Source organism: Pleurodeles waltl, chromosome 2_2 (genome assembly GCF_031143425.1).
Source record: "Pleurodeles waltl isolate 20211129_DDA chromosome 2_2, aPleWal1.hap1.20221129, whole genome shotgun sequence".
Taxonomy (NCBI): domain Eukaryota; kingdom Metazoa; phylum Chordata; class Amphibia; order Caudata; family Salamandridae; genus Pleurodeles; species Pleurodeles waltl.
This window is the reverse complement of record NC_090439.1, coordinates 785,185,230-785,202,231: the sequence shown is the minus strand read 5'-3', so window position 1 is coordinate 785,202,231 and position 17,002 is coordinate 785,185,230. Positions and strand designations below refer to the sequence as shown.

The following is a 17,002-nucleotide window of genomic DNA, read 5'->3' as shown; positions in this document are numbered from 1 at the left end:
AAATTGGCTTGCTCAGCAGACGAAGGATCTTCTGACATTTGAAGGTTTCTTTCCAGGGTGGATGTGAATATCGCTATCATTTTAAAGGTTGAGCTTTATCCACACACCTTGTCTGCTTCTCTTTCAACGCCGACTGGACCTGGCTCGGGGAATCCAAGGCTTCGGTATCTAGTGTGAAAGGGCGGCAGGCCTTGTTGTTCTTTTTTTCCAATAATTTCCTTTCCTTGAACTCTTCTGGTAATTTTTTTCTAGATTTTATTTTTTGAAATCAGGTCAATCATGGAAGTCTGACGATGCAGATGGCTTCGCAATTAGATTCACAATCAGGGCTCCAGGTGCTGATTTCCCACTGTGTAATCCTATCAGTTCCCATGGGGTGATGGCAATCCTGGGAGATAGAAGCCTTGCAGGGAATCGTCTTGAATTCGACCCGTGCTGGTGTGGCTGTCGACATAGTAGCAGCCCCAGGATGTGTACCAAAGAGAGGCGATTTATGCATTACAAAATAGCCATCATTACCTTCTGGAAGTCCTCTGGACATTTCAGTCAAATTTACTAAAGAGGGAAAATGTACCTCTTTGGGTTTGATTTTCTGTTACCATTTTCCGTCATAATGTCAATTAAGAAAACTCTCTTGTGTTATCTGCGTTGTTATGCCCTTTTACAAGTGAATGGTTTAAGGACGTCCAAGAGTTGGAACTGGTCCTTGAGTACTGTTTTTCCAGTGGTCATAAAAATATTTAGCCTCTCTTTCAAGAATAGGCTTTGGGTGAATTTGAGTTCATATGTTGCATGGCTTTTTCGCACACAGTTTGCACAGGCACCACAGATATTTAAATTGTGGGTTGATTAAAGGCATCTGTATGTGATTGCTTCCACAAAGCTTAAAGGTAGAAGATGTTGGGGGAACATGATCCTGTAAGAAATCTACAAAACTTGTCCAAACTGAAAACAATGAGCAACCTTAGGGTCTGGTTTAGAAATTGGCGGATGGAATACTCCATCACATACGTATTACGATCACATATGATATAATAGGATTGTAATACAGCCGACGGGATATCCCTCACTCTTGTGATGGAGTATTCCCCTCCACCAAGTTCTAAATCAGGCCCTTAGTCTTTTATTACACCTTATCCAGGATCATATTTAACATTGTATCCATACGGGATGATCTGGTTGAAAGGGAAAGTGAGACAAGTGGCGAAATAGATATGGAAGCCAAAGAATAGGCATACTACTGCATTTACGTTTGTCACCAGTGTGCTCCGTGTTCTTGAAACCCTGTTGCAGCCAGTGCCGACTCTGAGCCTTGTGTCGTCAAGAAATAAAAAGAATAAAAGTGTAACATGCACCAAGCATGTACTTGTCAGTTAAGCACATTCAGCAAACAATGGCATTGACCCTATCCTCTTTCTACAGTGTAATCGCGCCTACATTAGGAAACAGCATTCTTTAAAAAAAAAAAAAAAAAATTATTGACATTTTCAAACCAACAACAAAGCATGAGCAATATCCTTCCTCCCCACCAGGCACCATTTCCAACAGTTCGGTTGTTATAAAAGACCATCAATAATGTTGCAGTACAATAAGAAATGGCATATCCACATTCATATAAACAGCAGTACTCCAGCCTCTCAACCCATAGACATGTCCCCAACATCCCACCCAGGAATTTGCGTGTCTCGGGAGAGTAACCAAGGCCTGTCCGGGCAAGGGTCCAAATGAATACCCCGCAATCCCGCCTTGTCTTTCCATATTTGATAGTGCTTCTTGGGGCAACCCCTCTCAATATAGACTGGGTGCTCCAGACGCATAAAATAGTCCATTCTTGAAGCCATTTGTCCTCAGATAGGGCCCCGTCTCTTTCCACCTGCTTGTAATATCACGCCTTGCCACAACAAGCCCAACCAGAGTAGCGCCTTCTGATATCTGTTAGCCCCCAGGTCATTTGTGATATTTAGGAGGGTGAGGCTGGGGGCCTGGGGATAGGCCAACCCATCACCCCCTCCAGTCTAACCAGCCCCCTGACCCCAAAAATGTCGGAAGGCGGGCAGCTCCAGAACGTGTCGGATAAGCCCCGCACCCTAGCCATAAGGCCGGTGTATAAGAGACATACTTTATCTATAAATTTGGATCAGAACCCCACCCGTGCAAGGAGTGCAAATAGGTATTTCCAGTCCATAGAGTCAAAAGCCTTCTGGAAATCAATGGGCTCTCTGGCCTCTGAAACTCCCACTCATCGATATTGCATTGTGAACACAACACAAATTATGGCAAGTGGCCCGACAAGGCACAAACCTGGACATAGTGAATAAGGCGTCCAGTTACTTCCGCCAAGCTTATGGCCAGCATCTTTGCCCATATTTGTACTTCCACATTGAGAAGGGCGATTGGTCGAAAGTCCCTGCAGTGCGTTACCGAGTGCCTGGTTTAGGAATCACCACTATCTCTGCAGTTCAGAGGTCTGCTGGCAATTTTCCAACCTTCAGCACTTTTCTGAAAGTTTCTAATAGCAGGGACCAAGTCTGCGGCCACACCACTGACTAAAACTCTGTTGGAAACCCATTGGGGCCCGGCGTCTTGCCCATGTGTAGTAATGCCAATGCTGCTTGTAACACCTCTCTGGTGGGGCATCGGCAGGTCCTGTACAAAGTCCCGTAGATTCTCCCTATGGCTCATGGGGTCTGCTCTATTCAACTTGGCTATGGGCCCAGTTCCCGTTACTCTAGAGCCATCTCTGGCCATCAAGTTCACAATCCGAGCCCCTCTGGGGAGCACAGCCAATGTAAGGTCTTACTTGCCTTGTCACCGCACTGGTATATTCTTCTGCATATGGCCATCCATGCCTCCCTTGCCTTGTGGGTAAGTTCCTTTTTGAGTAATGTCTGAGTATGGACCGAGTCACGCAGTAGGGAATCATGCAAAGACTGCACATAACTGCCCTCTAGGTCAAGAATTTGCTCCTCCAGATCTGTGACCTTCCGGCGGGCCCTGTCCCTCTGTCCTTTGTAGTAGCTAATTATATTGTCCCATATGGTAGCCTTCATCGCCTCCTACAAGGTGCCCTGGGACCTCACTGATCCTGTATTTTCAGTAAGGAATCACTGGCACCCCTTTTGGCACATATCCCTGAAATTTTGATTCTTAAGATGCCAGCGATCCAAGAGCCAACCCGGCCTAGCCCTCCTCAAGTCCCAAGTGAAACTTACAAACACTGGTGAGTAATCAGAAAGGCCCTGAGCCAGTATTCTAGCATTAATAACCCCATGGCCCTCGCTCCTGTGCATGAGGACATAGCCAAGTCTAGAAAGGGATCTATGAGCCCCAGAGTAAAATGTGTACCCTCAGTCTCCCGGATGATGTGCCCTCTAGACATTAAGCAGATTCATATTTTGTATCAAAGTGTAGAGGGGTGGTCGGCCGCGACTGGAATTTCCAAATGGCGCAGCCGGATCATGAGCAGTTTCTCATAACCCATTGAGGTCACCCCCCAATATCCATGGAGCCCCTGGCAGCTCCCTTATCAGGTCCCCAGCCTAGAGTAGAAGCTCACCATCAAGGGTGGGAATGCATAAGCACAGATTAAACAGAGTGGAGTTCCAAGCCACACTCCCATGATTGTCACAAGTTGATCTGTCCATCGTGCCAGACCTTGTTCATCACAAAGTGTGCATTCCTTCTAATCAGAATAGCCATACCTTTGGAGGCCCAATAGAACCCCGAGTGATACTCCTGGGCAAAACCTCTGTGGGCCAAAAATGGGCATTTGTTCCCCAATAGATGTGTTTCCTGGAGCATGATTATAATCACCCCAGACTGAGAGGCTGCTTTCTAACAGCTCGCATACATTCCATGGAAGGACTCTGATCATGCCGTGTTCTGTGACACCCCAATAAGGAGGCTTACCATGTGATGTGTCAGCCATTTCTAATCTTCCCCCTTATAAAATACATAAGGATCCAGTGTGGTCGTCTGCTGGTCCCACCCTCCCGGCCCCGTGAATGAAACCCAGTCATAACTCAAAAAACGCCACCCCCATCTCCCACTACTGCTCCCCATACTTTGTGAACTCAAAATACCTGTTGTGGTGCTACTTGGGAGCATAGCCAATAGGGCTAGCATGTGGTAAACAGGTGTATCAACCCTACCTACCCAGTCTCACCCACTAACATAACCCATATTAACCAATAAAGAAAAAACAGACAACCTTTTTTCAGCCAGACCACACGTCCATGCAGATCAAGAGTTCATTAAAGAGCGTGCACCACCCTGAATAAAGAGCTCCTCCCTAGGTGTCAGACGTTGTCAGACTGGCATCCATGTTGTCACGCAATGCAGATGGTTCAACCCCCTCTGTGCTTGGGAATTTCCCCACACTGAACATGCAGGGTCCATGGAGTTAGCTCTCCTCTCCTTTCGGTGTGTTTTCTTCCTCAGTGCTGTTTGCCATTCCTTTGCGGGGCCTGTCTTGCCTCCCGTCCTCACCAGGCTCCTCATTCATGAGCACGACAATCTTGTGTCTTATGGGGCGCTTCTCTGTTCAGTTCCACACCGTTTCAGGAGTGTCCAAGAAGAAGGCCTTGCCCTGGAAGATAACCTTAAAAAGAGCTGGGAAGAGCAACATATAAGTCATCCCCATGACCATCAGTTTGCGTTTCGCCTCTTGGAATGATCGCCGCTGTTGTTGGACCTTCAAGGTGTAGTCTGGGTAAATCAGCACCAGCGTTGACTGGAAGAGCACCTGTCTGGTTTTGTGTTCCATCCTGTGAATTGTATCCCTGTCTCCACAGTTAAGCGCCTTAACAATGAAGAGATTTAGCAGGGCTCCCACTGGGAGCTTAGCCATCAAAGCTCGCTGGGCTCTTTCAACAGTGAAGCAGTTTGATAGTTCATCTAAGGGTATCCAGCTGCTTGGCCAGACATATATGATTTTAGTGGGTGTAGGCCCCTCCACCCCCTCGGGGATACCCACTATGCGAAAAAAAATGTGGCTGGATCTTCCCTCAGCATCCTCCACTGTAGCCTGCAATTGACCCACACGGCGTTGCAATTGGACCAGGCGCTCTTCGTGATTTTTCACTGTGTCCTTGGTCTCAGACACTCTGCCCTATACCTCAGTAACCCTATGAGTGGTTTTGCAGAAGTCTTGGTGAATGAGAGCCAAATCCACCATGAGTTCCCCCATCTTGCCTTCCATTGTTACCTTGAGGTCTTGGATTGCAAGCAATATTGGTGAGGCCTGGCTGATGTCCCCCAGCGGTGGGCTGTCTCTGATCACCTCAGTCTCCCAGGCAGATGTGGATGTGCTTGGTATGTTTGTTTTTGTCTGCTGTGAAGCAGCTGACAGAAATGTATCTTCAACCATGTTGTGACTGTGGGTCCCTCTCTCTGGCCAGGCAAACAGAAGAACCACCACAGATCTCTTGACAATCACCCCCTGACCCCCGGGTGAGGTTCGGATGCAGGAAGGAGTCACAACTGGATATGGGCGCTCTAGCAGGCGGTCCTCCAGATCTGGGTCAAGGCCCCCTCGTCATCGAGCAGACACCAAAGTTATCCCCACTAAAGTGACTACCCTCCTTGCAGCACAGTCTCAGTGCAGTCCACTGGCTTTCAGGTCAGATCTCAGGCCCACTCCAACCACATACCCTCTTAAGTCCAAGGGGGTCAGGACGCCGAATGCAGGGGGAATGGGTCACAAGACACGTTGAGTCACTAGGGGATCCACCCTCTGCGTCACTAAGCTGTGTCCAGTGTAGCAGCATCCCCCACAGCCTCCTGGGCTATCGCCTCCAGTGGAATGCAGCTGCCCTGCCCCTGTCAATCACCCTTGGGCCCAATAGCTGGTCCAGAAGTCTGTGTCCGCACCCCATATCACCATCAGCCGTGTCCATGTAGTATCAGACTGCATAATGATAGATCGGCCCCAGGGCCCGCAGTTAACTCCAGCCACTCGGGGCACATCTCGTACAACTCAGAGTGGCAGTCTCACATCCCTGGAGGCCACAGACCGCAGGGTCCTTCCTTCCGTCCAAGCACTGCCGTTCCACTCATCTGTCACAGCAGTGCCCCTGGACGTCCTGTCACCAGTCTTCTCAGCTGCCGCAATGCGACACTTTCAAGTGGGCCCGCCACCAGCTGCTTCCATGTGGTTTTGGACCGCGCAGTGATATATCAGCGGGAAGGGTCCCTGCTGTTAGCCCCAGCCACTCCAGGCACCTCTCATACAGCTCAGAACAGCACTCTCACCTCCCCAAAGGCCACAGGCCACAGGGTTCCTCCTTCCGTCCAGGCCCCGCCGTCCCACTCATCCGTCACGGCCCACTCATCCATTGGGGCCCAGGGGCATCTCTCAGTGAGCCTCAGTGTCGGGGTCTCAGCCCCGCTCACAGCACCTCACCCCTGGGCGTCACATCAGCTGTCCTCTCTCCCACTTCAATGCGGCACTTTCAAGTGGGCCCCACGCCACTAGGCTGCCTCTCCTCCTGCCCTCTGTGCCGCATGAGCTATCACCTCTGGGGTGGCCAACACTGGTCAATCTCTGCCGCACTTTAGGTATTCACTACACTCCAGCACGCAGCAAGCTGCCATCTCCCTGCTATCACTTAGCGGGCAGTCCTCACATCTCCACTCCAGGCCAAGTTGCGCTCTACCTCCATCGGTCACGCTGCCCGCCGATTGCACCAGGGTAGTTTTGCTCTGTGGAAAGGCCACTTCCTCCTCACTTGTGGGGTATAAAGTGTGCACAAGTAGTGACAGCCACCATAGCTCTACCAAGACTGGATCCACCCAGGGAGAGGCAGTTTCACATGGATTGACTGCGTGGTCGAGCAGAGCTCATTACAGAGCAACCGCCATGTTTCTTTGCGAAACCACGCCCCTAAGCTTTTCCAGGAAACAGCAATCTTAAGCCTTTAAATGTCAAATACTTTGCTCTGCCGGCCATCTCAGAATGCCTTCCTTAGATTTGTAGTCTCTAAAGGTCACTAGAAGAGTTTCTCTTTGGCCTGAAGTGTTCTCTTGTTTCTTAATAACTAGAAATGCATTTACCCATAATGTCTTCACATTACATTGCACTGCAAGTTTCCCTTACGTAAATCACTGTTATGACTTCTGTACAAAAACTTCAAACAGTTCTTTTTGGTTTAGGGACAGCAATACAAGTTGAATTTATTATACAGAAGGTTATGGTAGTATGCTCCAAGGTCCAGGACTCCCTCCCCTTTGAGTAATACCCATAGTCCAAAGGGGTAGTCCACTTGTTGAGGTTTGACCTACTATACCTCTTTGTCGATATACTTTTAGAGAGGATTGAGTGTATCTACCCATATATTTTTTTAAAAGTGCACATTCCTTTATCGTATCTTTTAGATCTCCGTTTTATTTATAGTGATTATTTTATTAGCTCTCCGGCATGAATTCTTCCAACAAATAACACACTTATAGTAAACATTATCTGTGAGCAGCCCACATGTGTTTCGCCCCCTCAGCGGCTCGATATCCCGGGGCTGTCTCAAGGCTGCAATGAAACAGATAGCGCAGGTTGTGGTAGATCATTAGAATTTTTCAAAAAGTAGATGTGTCCACCACTATGCGTGAAGTGAAAAGATTAGGAAAACGGTGGCTTAATCAAGTAAGGTGTTGTCACTTATAAGAGTTGGTTAGGTGAGCTGTATTTCAGTTAAGAATAGTATCTCTAAAGCACATGCGGGGATGTGGAAGTGTCCTAGTTTGTATACGCCATTCCAGAGCAGTAATGTGATATGTGAGTCATGCAAGGTAAAGGTGTGGGACCGAGTTCCCAAGACATTATAATGATGCGTGATACTAGCATGCAATTCTTTGCTTAAATATCTGAGTATGGTTAGCAAGATAAAAAATTAGCAAGGTAAAAAAAAAATATTACAAATAGTAAATCTGTACATAAGTATATGCAGTTAACTCCTTGATATTTTGTTTTTTGATATTTTGATTACAATATTGTGGCCACTCAATATTTTACACTCTGTCAAAGACGTTTTAAGGCATGGGAAAAGTAGGCAATTGCCCAGGACCCCCACCTTCAAAGGAGCCCCCTGGAAAAGTGAACTTACTATTTGGCCCTACCTATTCTATTTCTGGGTCTAAACCTCTCTAACTTTCTTTGCCTCTGACTCTATCTATTCAGTGTCATTTTAAGGATTTTTGGGATCCCAGGATATTTCAGTTGTTTTTGTCTGATCCTGTTAAAGTTTGACGTATAATTTAGTAATGGTTGGCATTGTACGTTCCACGTTGAGTAGCAGAAAATGGGTAATACAATTCAAATGTCTGATGTAAAGGGGCCCCTAAAATAGGCATTGCTCAGCCCCCCCAAATGCTTAAGATGACCCTGCAATCAGTAGTGCAGACTACAGCCCTCTCTTTCTATTTAAATGTTTGTTCTCTTATGGTTATGTCATCATATTTTTGTAACATTCTACATTTTCTTAATTCAGTTTGTGAGGCACACAGCTGTAACTGTAGAAATCATATTGCTATTTTAGCCAGCTCTTTGTGCGCTCGAGCCATAGTAAGAGAAGACAGACTTTCACCAGGCCTTCTTACTTGAACTGTTGTCATTAATTGTAACGCATGACGTAGTAAAGAAATTTACAGTCCATGGGGGTAAAACTTGTTGTTTTTGCCAATGCTTTTTTAAAAAATAAAAATAAAAAAAGTAAGCATTGTTTCATAAATTGTTTATATTGAATGATAATCATGCATGCTGAGTGAAATGCAGTGGCAATTGAAACAAGCATTGGCAACTCCAAGACTTCTAGACTTGGCAAGTTGGTGGTGTGGCTCCTTTATTTATTGCAGGACAATGATAAAAATGTTAAACAACAAAACATGCTGTTACCTAAAGAATGGTGGCTATGTGCTTTCAATAAAAAAATCACATGAGAAAGGATGACCATTGCTTATAATTTAATAGATGAATACATGTGCTTTCTATAAGGCAAATGTAATAATAGACTTGGAAAACCTTTTATTTTTAATATACCGCACAGGAAAATTAATCGTTAATGGCGCAAAGTTATCATTGGTGTCCAAGTACTGTAACATGAAGACATAGTTAAAAAAAGAAAAATGACTGAAAGAAAAATCATTGCATCGACCTCCTTGCATTGATCTTGTCTTTATTGTTTCTACTACCTGGATGTCATTCGTTCCATTCTCAGGATAAGCGCCCTAATCCTACCTTTGTGCCACGTTCGCACTATCAAACTGCAAAAATAAATTAAAAAACCTAAGAGGTGACATATGTTAGTACAGCTCCTCCCTTTGCAAATGAGGATCTTTCACACAACTGTCTTCTGTCTGGTACTGTACGTGGCTAATACTTTCTGTGTGTGTTTGAATCTTTTCGGTTTATATTAAAAAAGCTCGCTTTTTACTCCAAAATGCATTTTAATGTTCATTTCTATTCAACTGTTGTGTACAAGTGTCATGAGCGAGCATCATACGTGCACAACGTAATTATTAAAACTGTAATTGGAATTATTGATCACGGTGGCAGTGAAAGAAATGTTTAGTTCCCGTAATGGGGCTGGGATTTGTATGTGCAGAAAGCACAGACGCATTATGTCACCTTTATTTACCAGGCATGAAGATGAGCTCATTGGGCAGAGTATTTACAGATTAACATCTGTTCCACTCCATCATCACTAATAGCATACACAGCTCCTCTTCTCGGCTGAACTAGATTACAGGGATGCTGCGTTATAAATTACCTCAAACCATGACATGCCATAAAAAATATAATTCCTGGCTGTCGTTACAAAAGCAGGAGGTAATGCTAATCTTGGCTGCGTTCTAATTTTACAAATAGCTTTGAAAGGGCATCGTCCGTTGTGATTCGCTTGTCTTCCCAGAGCAGCCCCTCCTGTATAGGTTTGGTTTAATGATGATTTATTGCTACCCATTTATTATTATTTTGATAATCACTGGTCCAGACTTTATGAACAACCAACCTAACTGAAAAAAACACTGTGACCCCCTTTTTCCATCTGTGGCTAGCTGGCTGCCAGGCAGCCTGGGTTTGTTGAAGAAACATCCTCCTCTGGCCAACCCATGATGGGTCTTCTAAATTTAGGGTTTCCTACTCACTGTTTTTTTGGGGTGAAACTGCTGATATGGTGAGAGCGACATCAGAGAAAATCAGCAATGCCTGCCAGCCTGTCATGTTATGAGGTTTTAGTGGAACAATACACGTTTACTTCAGCAGATTGCAAAAGAAACAATTTAAACACTCCAGCTCTCTCTCAGACACTTGGATCTCTCATCCATTATCCTGGTAACCAAGTCCATGTCTAATTATTCTTGTGTTTATTAAATCCTCATAATGTCCACTCTCCAAGTAAAATAAACATTCAATCAACAATGGAAATGCTTGCATGGAGTCTATCAGGATAACAAAATAAGATCCCTAGACCTCTAAAACATATTGAATCCTCCCAAAGAGGTGCAACCATCACTATCCATGACTATAAAATTGAATACATTTAGAGAAAATCCAGGTTGAACTTCTCACCTTTAGTTCGAGATCCTCATGGCCATCCACTTCTCCATCCTCGGTGATGCCTCCTCGTGCTAGATCCCTGTTCCCAGTGTCTTCCAAGAGTACAGAAAGTATAAAACTGATTTTCCCTTGCAACCGTCAGTTTACGTAGGAACATCTGAGCTGGAATTTACACCTCCAGCTGTTTTATCTGCTGGCTGACACCAAGAACTAGAGGATCCAGGGCTGGCAAATTCAAGGACCCTAAGACCTATCAACTGGGAGGATCCTAGCCCTTTCTTCCATGGCCTGGGCATGCATCATCACTGTAGGTCCTGTACGCACATATTTTTCTTGCAGTTTCATGAGTGTATTCTTCATGCTGCTACATCTGCTGTTTTTAAGGTTTCAGAAAGTCATCCTCTGAATGGCACTAGGACATCACTTTCAGTCCTACTTCATGTACAACGTCCCTCTGTCTGTGATTTTTTAAAATGTTTCACTTAATTTTCCAGGAAGCAATTTTTCTCCTCCTAGTCCTGTTGTAGCCGTTTGGGGCTGTAGGAAATAGGAACTGGCAGGTTGAATGAGCTAGTATGACTCCGCGAGTCAAAAATTTAACTATTTTAGTCAGAACTGTACTAACTACAGAAGGCAGAAAGAACCATCCTCCCTTTTGCCAGTTCGCCTTGGTCTGCCAATCACCCTCTCCAAAAACGTGCATGATATGAAAATGACTACCTTTATAGCCTACACATTCACATGGCCTTGGCGACTTTCTGTCACCTTCATCACTTGGACCAAGTGGATCACTCCTTGAGCAACTCCAAACTAGACTAGTCCAATGTTCTGGTATTTGGGAAGGTGGATGCCAATGTGCCAAGTGGCATTATGCCAACAGTATGAAACCACTTCACGCTTTATCCTAAAGGAATCACACATGACGTCACTGATAACATTTCAAATGACGTTATCAATAAATACCATTTCTGTATACTTGTTTACCAGCCTTTAGCTGATGTTAAACATTGGTGGTTATTACTGTGTTGTCACGGTAGCCAATTTCAGTTTTTAAGTTCAGCAAGCACATTCCCCCAGAGTTAACAAACTTGTAGCTCAAATTATGATTCCAGTGCTTACCAATAGCAGCACTAAAAGTATATTAGAAGGACTCTTGTTCACATGCTCTTTTCATAAGTTGTACATATTGTGATTTATATTTCTTGTCCGCTGTTTTTGTCCCTCTTTTAAGTGTCTGAATGTCTTTGATTCCTGGTTTTCTGGTTTCAGGAAATCATCAGAAGAGGCAGAAATGGATAAGGTGACTGCTGCCATGGTACTAACCAGTTTGTCTACCAGTCCTTTAGTTCGAAGCCCTCCAGTGCGGCCAAATGGTAAACGAATAATGTTTTCTTTTGACGGTCTGGGACGCAGGGATGAATGGTGCAGTAGGGATTCCTTCTAATGTTTTAACATTATAGCTAACACCTGATTCTCACCGTGAACATTGTTCACATGCCTGTGTTTTCCCTGCTGTGCTTTATGTTTACTTGTGCAAAATGTGACCTGAGCATGATCCAACACTGTGCATTTCATGAAATTTGTTTTGTGACATAATTCACATTACACTGTTCAGTGAGGAAGATCTGCCTCCTTAAGAATGCTACCATCCACAATTAATTTTGCCCTCTACTCTTGCCATGCCTCCACATTTGAAGTAAAAGGCAGACCCACTCATAGCACTTCTGATTTTTAATTTTTGTGCTGTTTTTTTTTAGGTTGCACACCTGAGCTCTTGATCAGTCAGAGCTCCCTCGTTTCTTCATAGATAGTGAGAGGGAGCTAGTTAAGCAGTGGTGATTGATATGGCTCACCACCATCCTTCCCCCCCTTCTCTAGAATGACCAATAGCTGGTCACTTTGCTGAATATGAATGGTACACTTATTCCTTGTGTGCCATCTTGGTGGTAGTCAATGCCAACAACAGCAATAATAGCAGTGGTATTCTGGCAGTAGCTAGAAACCAACCTCCCTTCCTTTCTGCTGTTGAAAACAAGAAGAAGAGATGAGACGTGGGAGCCCCTGCAACCTGATGCATAACCTTCATCTGCAGCAGATGTACACTCAGAAGCCCCTTAAGGCTTGCATGTGGGCAGCTCTGTTCTATCTTTTAAAATAGCTCACAATTTGGACAGGTTGTTGGTTGCTTCCTCAATATTGACTGGAAATGTATCTGAAAGACTTAAGTGCTCACCCTTCACACAAAGGGGTTACATGTAGGTCAAAGCTCCAAGTATCAATATGGCATCCATCTTCACACTATGGTTCAGCTCATGTGAAGACATTAAGCAGCCTTACATTTTAAGGGATTGAGCGGTTGCAAAACTGTTAGGGCCTTCTGCGTGTAACACAAAACTGGCTGATGGGTAGGGACAGAAGACTACTGTGTTAAACTTTGTTCCATTCTCCCTGCTCGATGATGTGTTTTTGCGTCTCAGTTTCCCCATGATTTACCTGGCAGAAACACCCTTGTCGGCAGCCTCCTTTCCTATCTTTTCATTATTTGCCTTCCTTCTGCATTGTTGTCAGGGGCCCTTGAACAGCCTGATTTATTGTGATAGTGTTGAACTACAGCTGTTAAGCTTCACATTTGGACAGCATTGTCCCTATGTTCCATATGTGTAGACCTGGACTTGCAAAGTCGATTTTATGTTCCTGCAGATGTGTGAGCAGTGCAGTGGCTCCTTGGTGCTTCATGAACGTCTACCATTTATATATTTTAGTGAACGTTTTTGATGGCCTATGGAGAGTGTGGATTGTGGGGCCCATTAAGACTGCACCTCCTCCTAGTTCAAGCAGCATGGCTTGTGGTCAGTCCTGTTTCCCAAAACAGTTGAGTTATGTTGCTTTTGATTAATTAGAGGTGGATATCTAGGGCCGTTCCCCCTGGAAGCACAGAAGTAAGGATGAATTTGAAGCACCAGTTGAGACCTCTTCCCTACATGCTGTTATTGGTGGCTTTGGCAGGACTGCTTGTTCCTACAGCTATGGTCATATGCATGCAAACTCCAATTTAAGCGGAGTGTGATCTGCTTTGGACACAGCACCATGAGCTCAGTATGACAGTGTTGTCCTCTAGGATGCATTTCCTTTCTTCTCAGGTGGATTGTTGGATCCTGTCATGTAGCCTTGAAAGTCAATCTCAAAGTGTGTCAAGGATTCCTTAAAAATGTGTTGCAGGCAATATTGAGAGTCTATGGCAACTGTTTTCATAACATTTCAGCTATATCTGTCTTTCAGTAGGATGCTCCATTGGTAACTCAATGGTGGAGTCCTGTGGTTGTCCCTAGGGATTTTCTTCTGTGTCGTCTTGAAGGGGTTTAGGATACTGCAGCATTCTCTTCAGAAAATATGAAAGCTGCCCGCTTTTCCTTTTGCTTTCTCTGTTGTTGAATTAGATGATCCTTATTGTTCATTGATCTGGCTTGTACCATTCTTTTTTGTGTCTATTGCCTAATATTTCCTTTGATCTCTACTCCCTACGCCCTACAATTGCAGGTTCTACTGGAGAGAAATGGATAGCCATTTCCAGTTAGATTGCCCTGCTGGTATATTTGTTTCTGGGACTGGAAGTTTAGGAATTGTTTTCTAGATGTTGATGGCATTAAATTCTACATCGTCTTTGAACCCCCCCTAGTGTTCCCTGAGAGTGTGAGGTTTCACATTTCTTCTTCTTGATCTCTGTGCTAGCTTTCTGTGGGCTCATGTTAGTAACTTTCCTTGTTGTGTAACATCTGACTCAACTTGTCTGAAGCTGCACCACTAAAACCTAGAGTTTGAAAACTATCTCTCAACCTGGAGATTACTGGTTCAAGTCTGGATTTCATCCTGTTCCCATATATGCTCAAAACTCTATTCCAGCAAAGGGCTTTTTATTCAAGTGACTGGTCCAGTAAGTGAAAGGTAATCAATTGTAAAATGTTTATGTGCACTCTGTACTATTCTACAGTCTTTTTGACATTGAAGTACCTTACTTCCCAGCCGTTAGTCTTGATGTGGAATTCCCTTCCTTGCTTGAGCTTTTGCCTCGAGTCATAGTGAATGCAGGATCTGCTGACAAACCTTTGCCTTGGAAATGGCTTGCAGATGCCTTTCACAATGCCCATCTGCAAGGCTGATGCAAGGTGATATATTTCCCATGCCATCTATGGATTATGTTGTGATTACATTTGAGTGATGTACTTCCACAGGTGTTGGTGGCTGTAGCTAACTGACATTCTTCATTTGTACTCCCTCCAGTGGAGAGTTCGGTGGAACAGATGATGCTTTACCTTGCTGCTTCCACATGTCTCTGACACACATGTTAACCTTGGTGGTGGAAGACTGTTATTTGAATCAGATTTTATTGTTTTTGGTGCTTTATCACATGGATTCTGGTGGGCTTGGCTATATGTTGGAAGTCTAACTTCTTTATATCTGAGTTTCATTTGTGCCAGTTCTGGTCTTGGGCTTGTGTGGTTACATTGGGATGACCTTGTGCAGTAATTTCGGAAAGTAATGGTATGGCCTCAGACAAGTCTATTCCTGTTAGTTGATGAGTTCTTCCATGCTACTTGTTTCACATCCTGAATCAAGGGGATTTGTCATCCCTGCTTTAGACGACCTGTTTCTGAGTTGTTGCTGTTCTTTCTTATATTCCAGTGGTCCTTTCCAACTTAGATGTGGTCCCAAACAGCCAATACTGGTTATAGAAATTCCAGATTCCCAGTGTTGGCTTCTCTTCACATGTGGGCCAATTTATACCTTGGCTGTAGAACAGGACTCAATTAGTATTCATCCTAATGTTCTGTAGTTACTTAATTGTGGGGCTAATTGGTATCTGGTGGACTCCTTGGAGGCTTTGGGCCCCCCTCCGGCCCTTCTTGCCTTCCAGTAAGGTAACTTTCTCACATTTTAAATCAGGGTTCTGGTTAGTTGCTATTTTTGACATTTTCCTGTTCTTTGATGTCCTGGCAGCTGACAAGTATTATAGAATAAGGGAGTTGACAGCATTTGTGAACTGGGCCTTTCTCTTTTCCACTGTTTTTTTCATGATCCTGGCATGTTGAGGAGTTTGGCTTTGTTGTTGGGGTTAGGGATGTATGTTCACCTCTCATAGTGACATCCGCTTGTTAGGCTCCAGTGAATAAAGGCAAGTGAAGCTCTTCTGTTTCAATCCATGTTTTTAAGAGGTTGCCCTCTTTGTATTTTTCAGAAATACAATATAGCCCTGTCTCCTTCTTGGACCTAATAATTCCCATGGATGTCCTTGTGCTTACTGTCTTTCCCCGGGGCAATAAGGATTTTATTAGTTGTGGTGAGTTGTGCTCACCTTTAGGAGTTAGAGCATTCAAAACCTATTTGGGTGTGTGTCCCTTTTGAGTGGGTTTACTGCTGGTTTTCACTCATTGGTTGTTTAGCTTGGTTTGAATACTTGAATCTCATTTTTTGCAGTCTTCCGTTGATGTATGGTGCGCTAAACTGTTGTATTGTTGTAAGTTCATGCTGACTTTTTATAGACTTGCTAAGAAAGGAAGAGACACGTATGAGAAGGTAATTAGCAGATTACTTACCGTTAATCTTCATTATTCCAATTCTCCATTTCTTGTTCCAGTACTTACAATCTCCCTCTCCCTCCTGTGTCTGGACATGTGTGCTATGGGTGGGCCTTCCCTTTACTTCCTATTTGGGGTTCATGGCCAGAGTAAAGGACTGGCACAACATTCAGGAAACTTTGTACTTTGTAGAGTACCTTCCTAGAGTGCCTGTCTTGAGGAGATAGATCCTCTTCAGTGAGTTAGTATTGGGAAACGAGAGAAGAGTCGGAGTAATGAATACCACCGATAAGTACTCTAACCATTTTGAATTGACATCAAAGTTTTTGTGCACCATGCTTGTTAAAGGTTACCTTCACCATTCTGAAATCAGGTTGGCTTCATTTAAATTAATGTTGAAGCCTTTCGGGACACATGGAAGACAATTGGGAATTCTGTTCTGTCATTTAGTACCCTTCTGTGCCTCTACCATTCCAATGGTAAAGCTCAAGGTCAAGAAATTGTCCCCTTTAGAATGAACTACAAAAAAAGAAACACTCAGTGACCACTACTGAAGCTTGTTCACAAAAAGCTGTGAGAATGCTGAACACTGAAATTGCTATACTCTGATGGCAACACAGGCCATCCTGAATAATTACCTCATTGAAGAAGGCGGGGGGCACTCTGTTTAACTTCTAGACTAATGAATCAACCCTGCCTCCTAGAAGATCTTCAGACTGTTATTTCTGATATCTGCTCTGGCTCTCAGCTAAAAAACTGGTAAAGGGGAAAGGAAAAATTACCTGTAATGATAATTCCAAAATGTCAGGCCAAGCGGGGCATGGTTATGTAAAACCAATTTAAGTGCAATCCCTCTGTTTCTTTTGGCTCTCCCAGATCCCTA

At 44.3% G+C, this 17,002-nt stretch overlaps 1 protein-coding gene across 1 annotated transcript in view; it reads left to right on the top strand.

The window, feature by feature from the left end:
* Positions 1–17,002, top strand: part of ZNF704 (zinc finger protein 704) — a 543,928-nt gene that overhangs the window by 252,114 nt on the left and 274,812 nt on the right. The window contains exon 3 of the mRNA XM_069220407.1: positions 11,816–11,919. Within this exon, the coding sequence (XP_069076508.1) occupies positions 11,816–11,919 (104 nt within the window). The remainder of the gene's footprint in view (positions 1–11,815; positions 11,920–17,002) is intronic.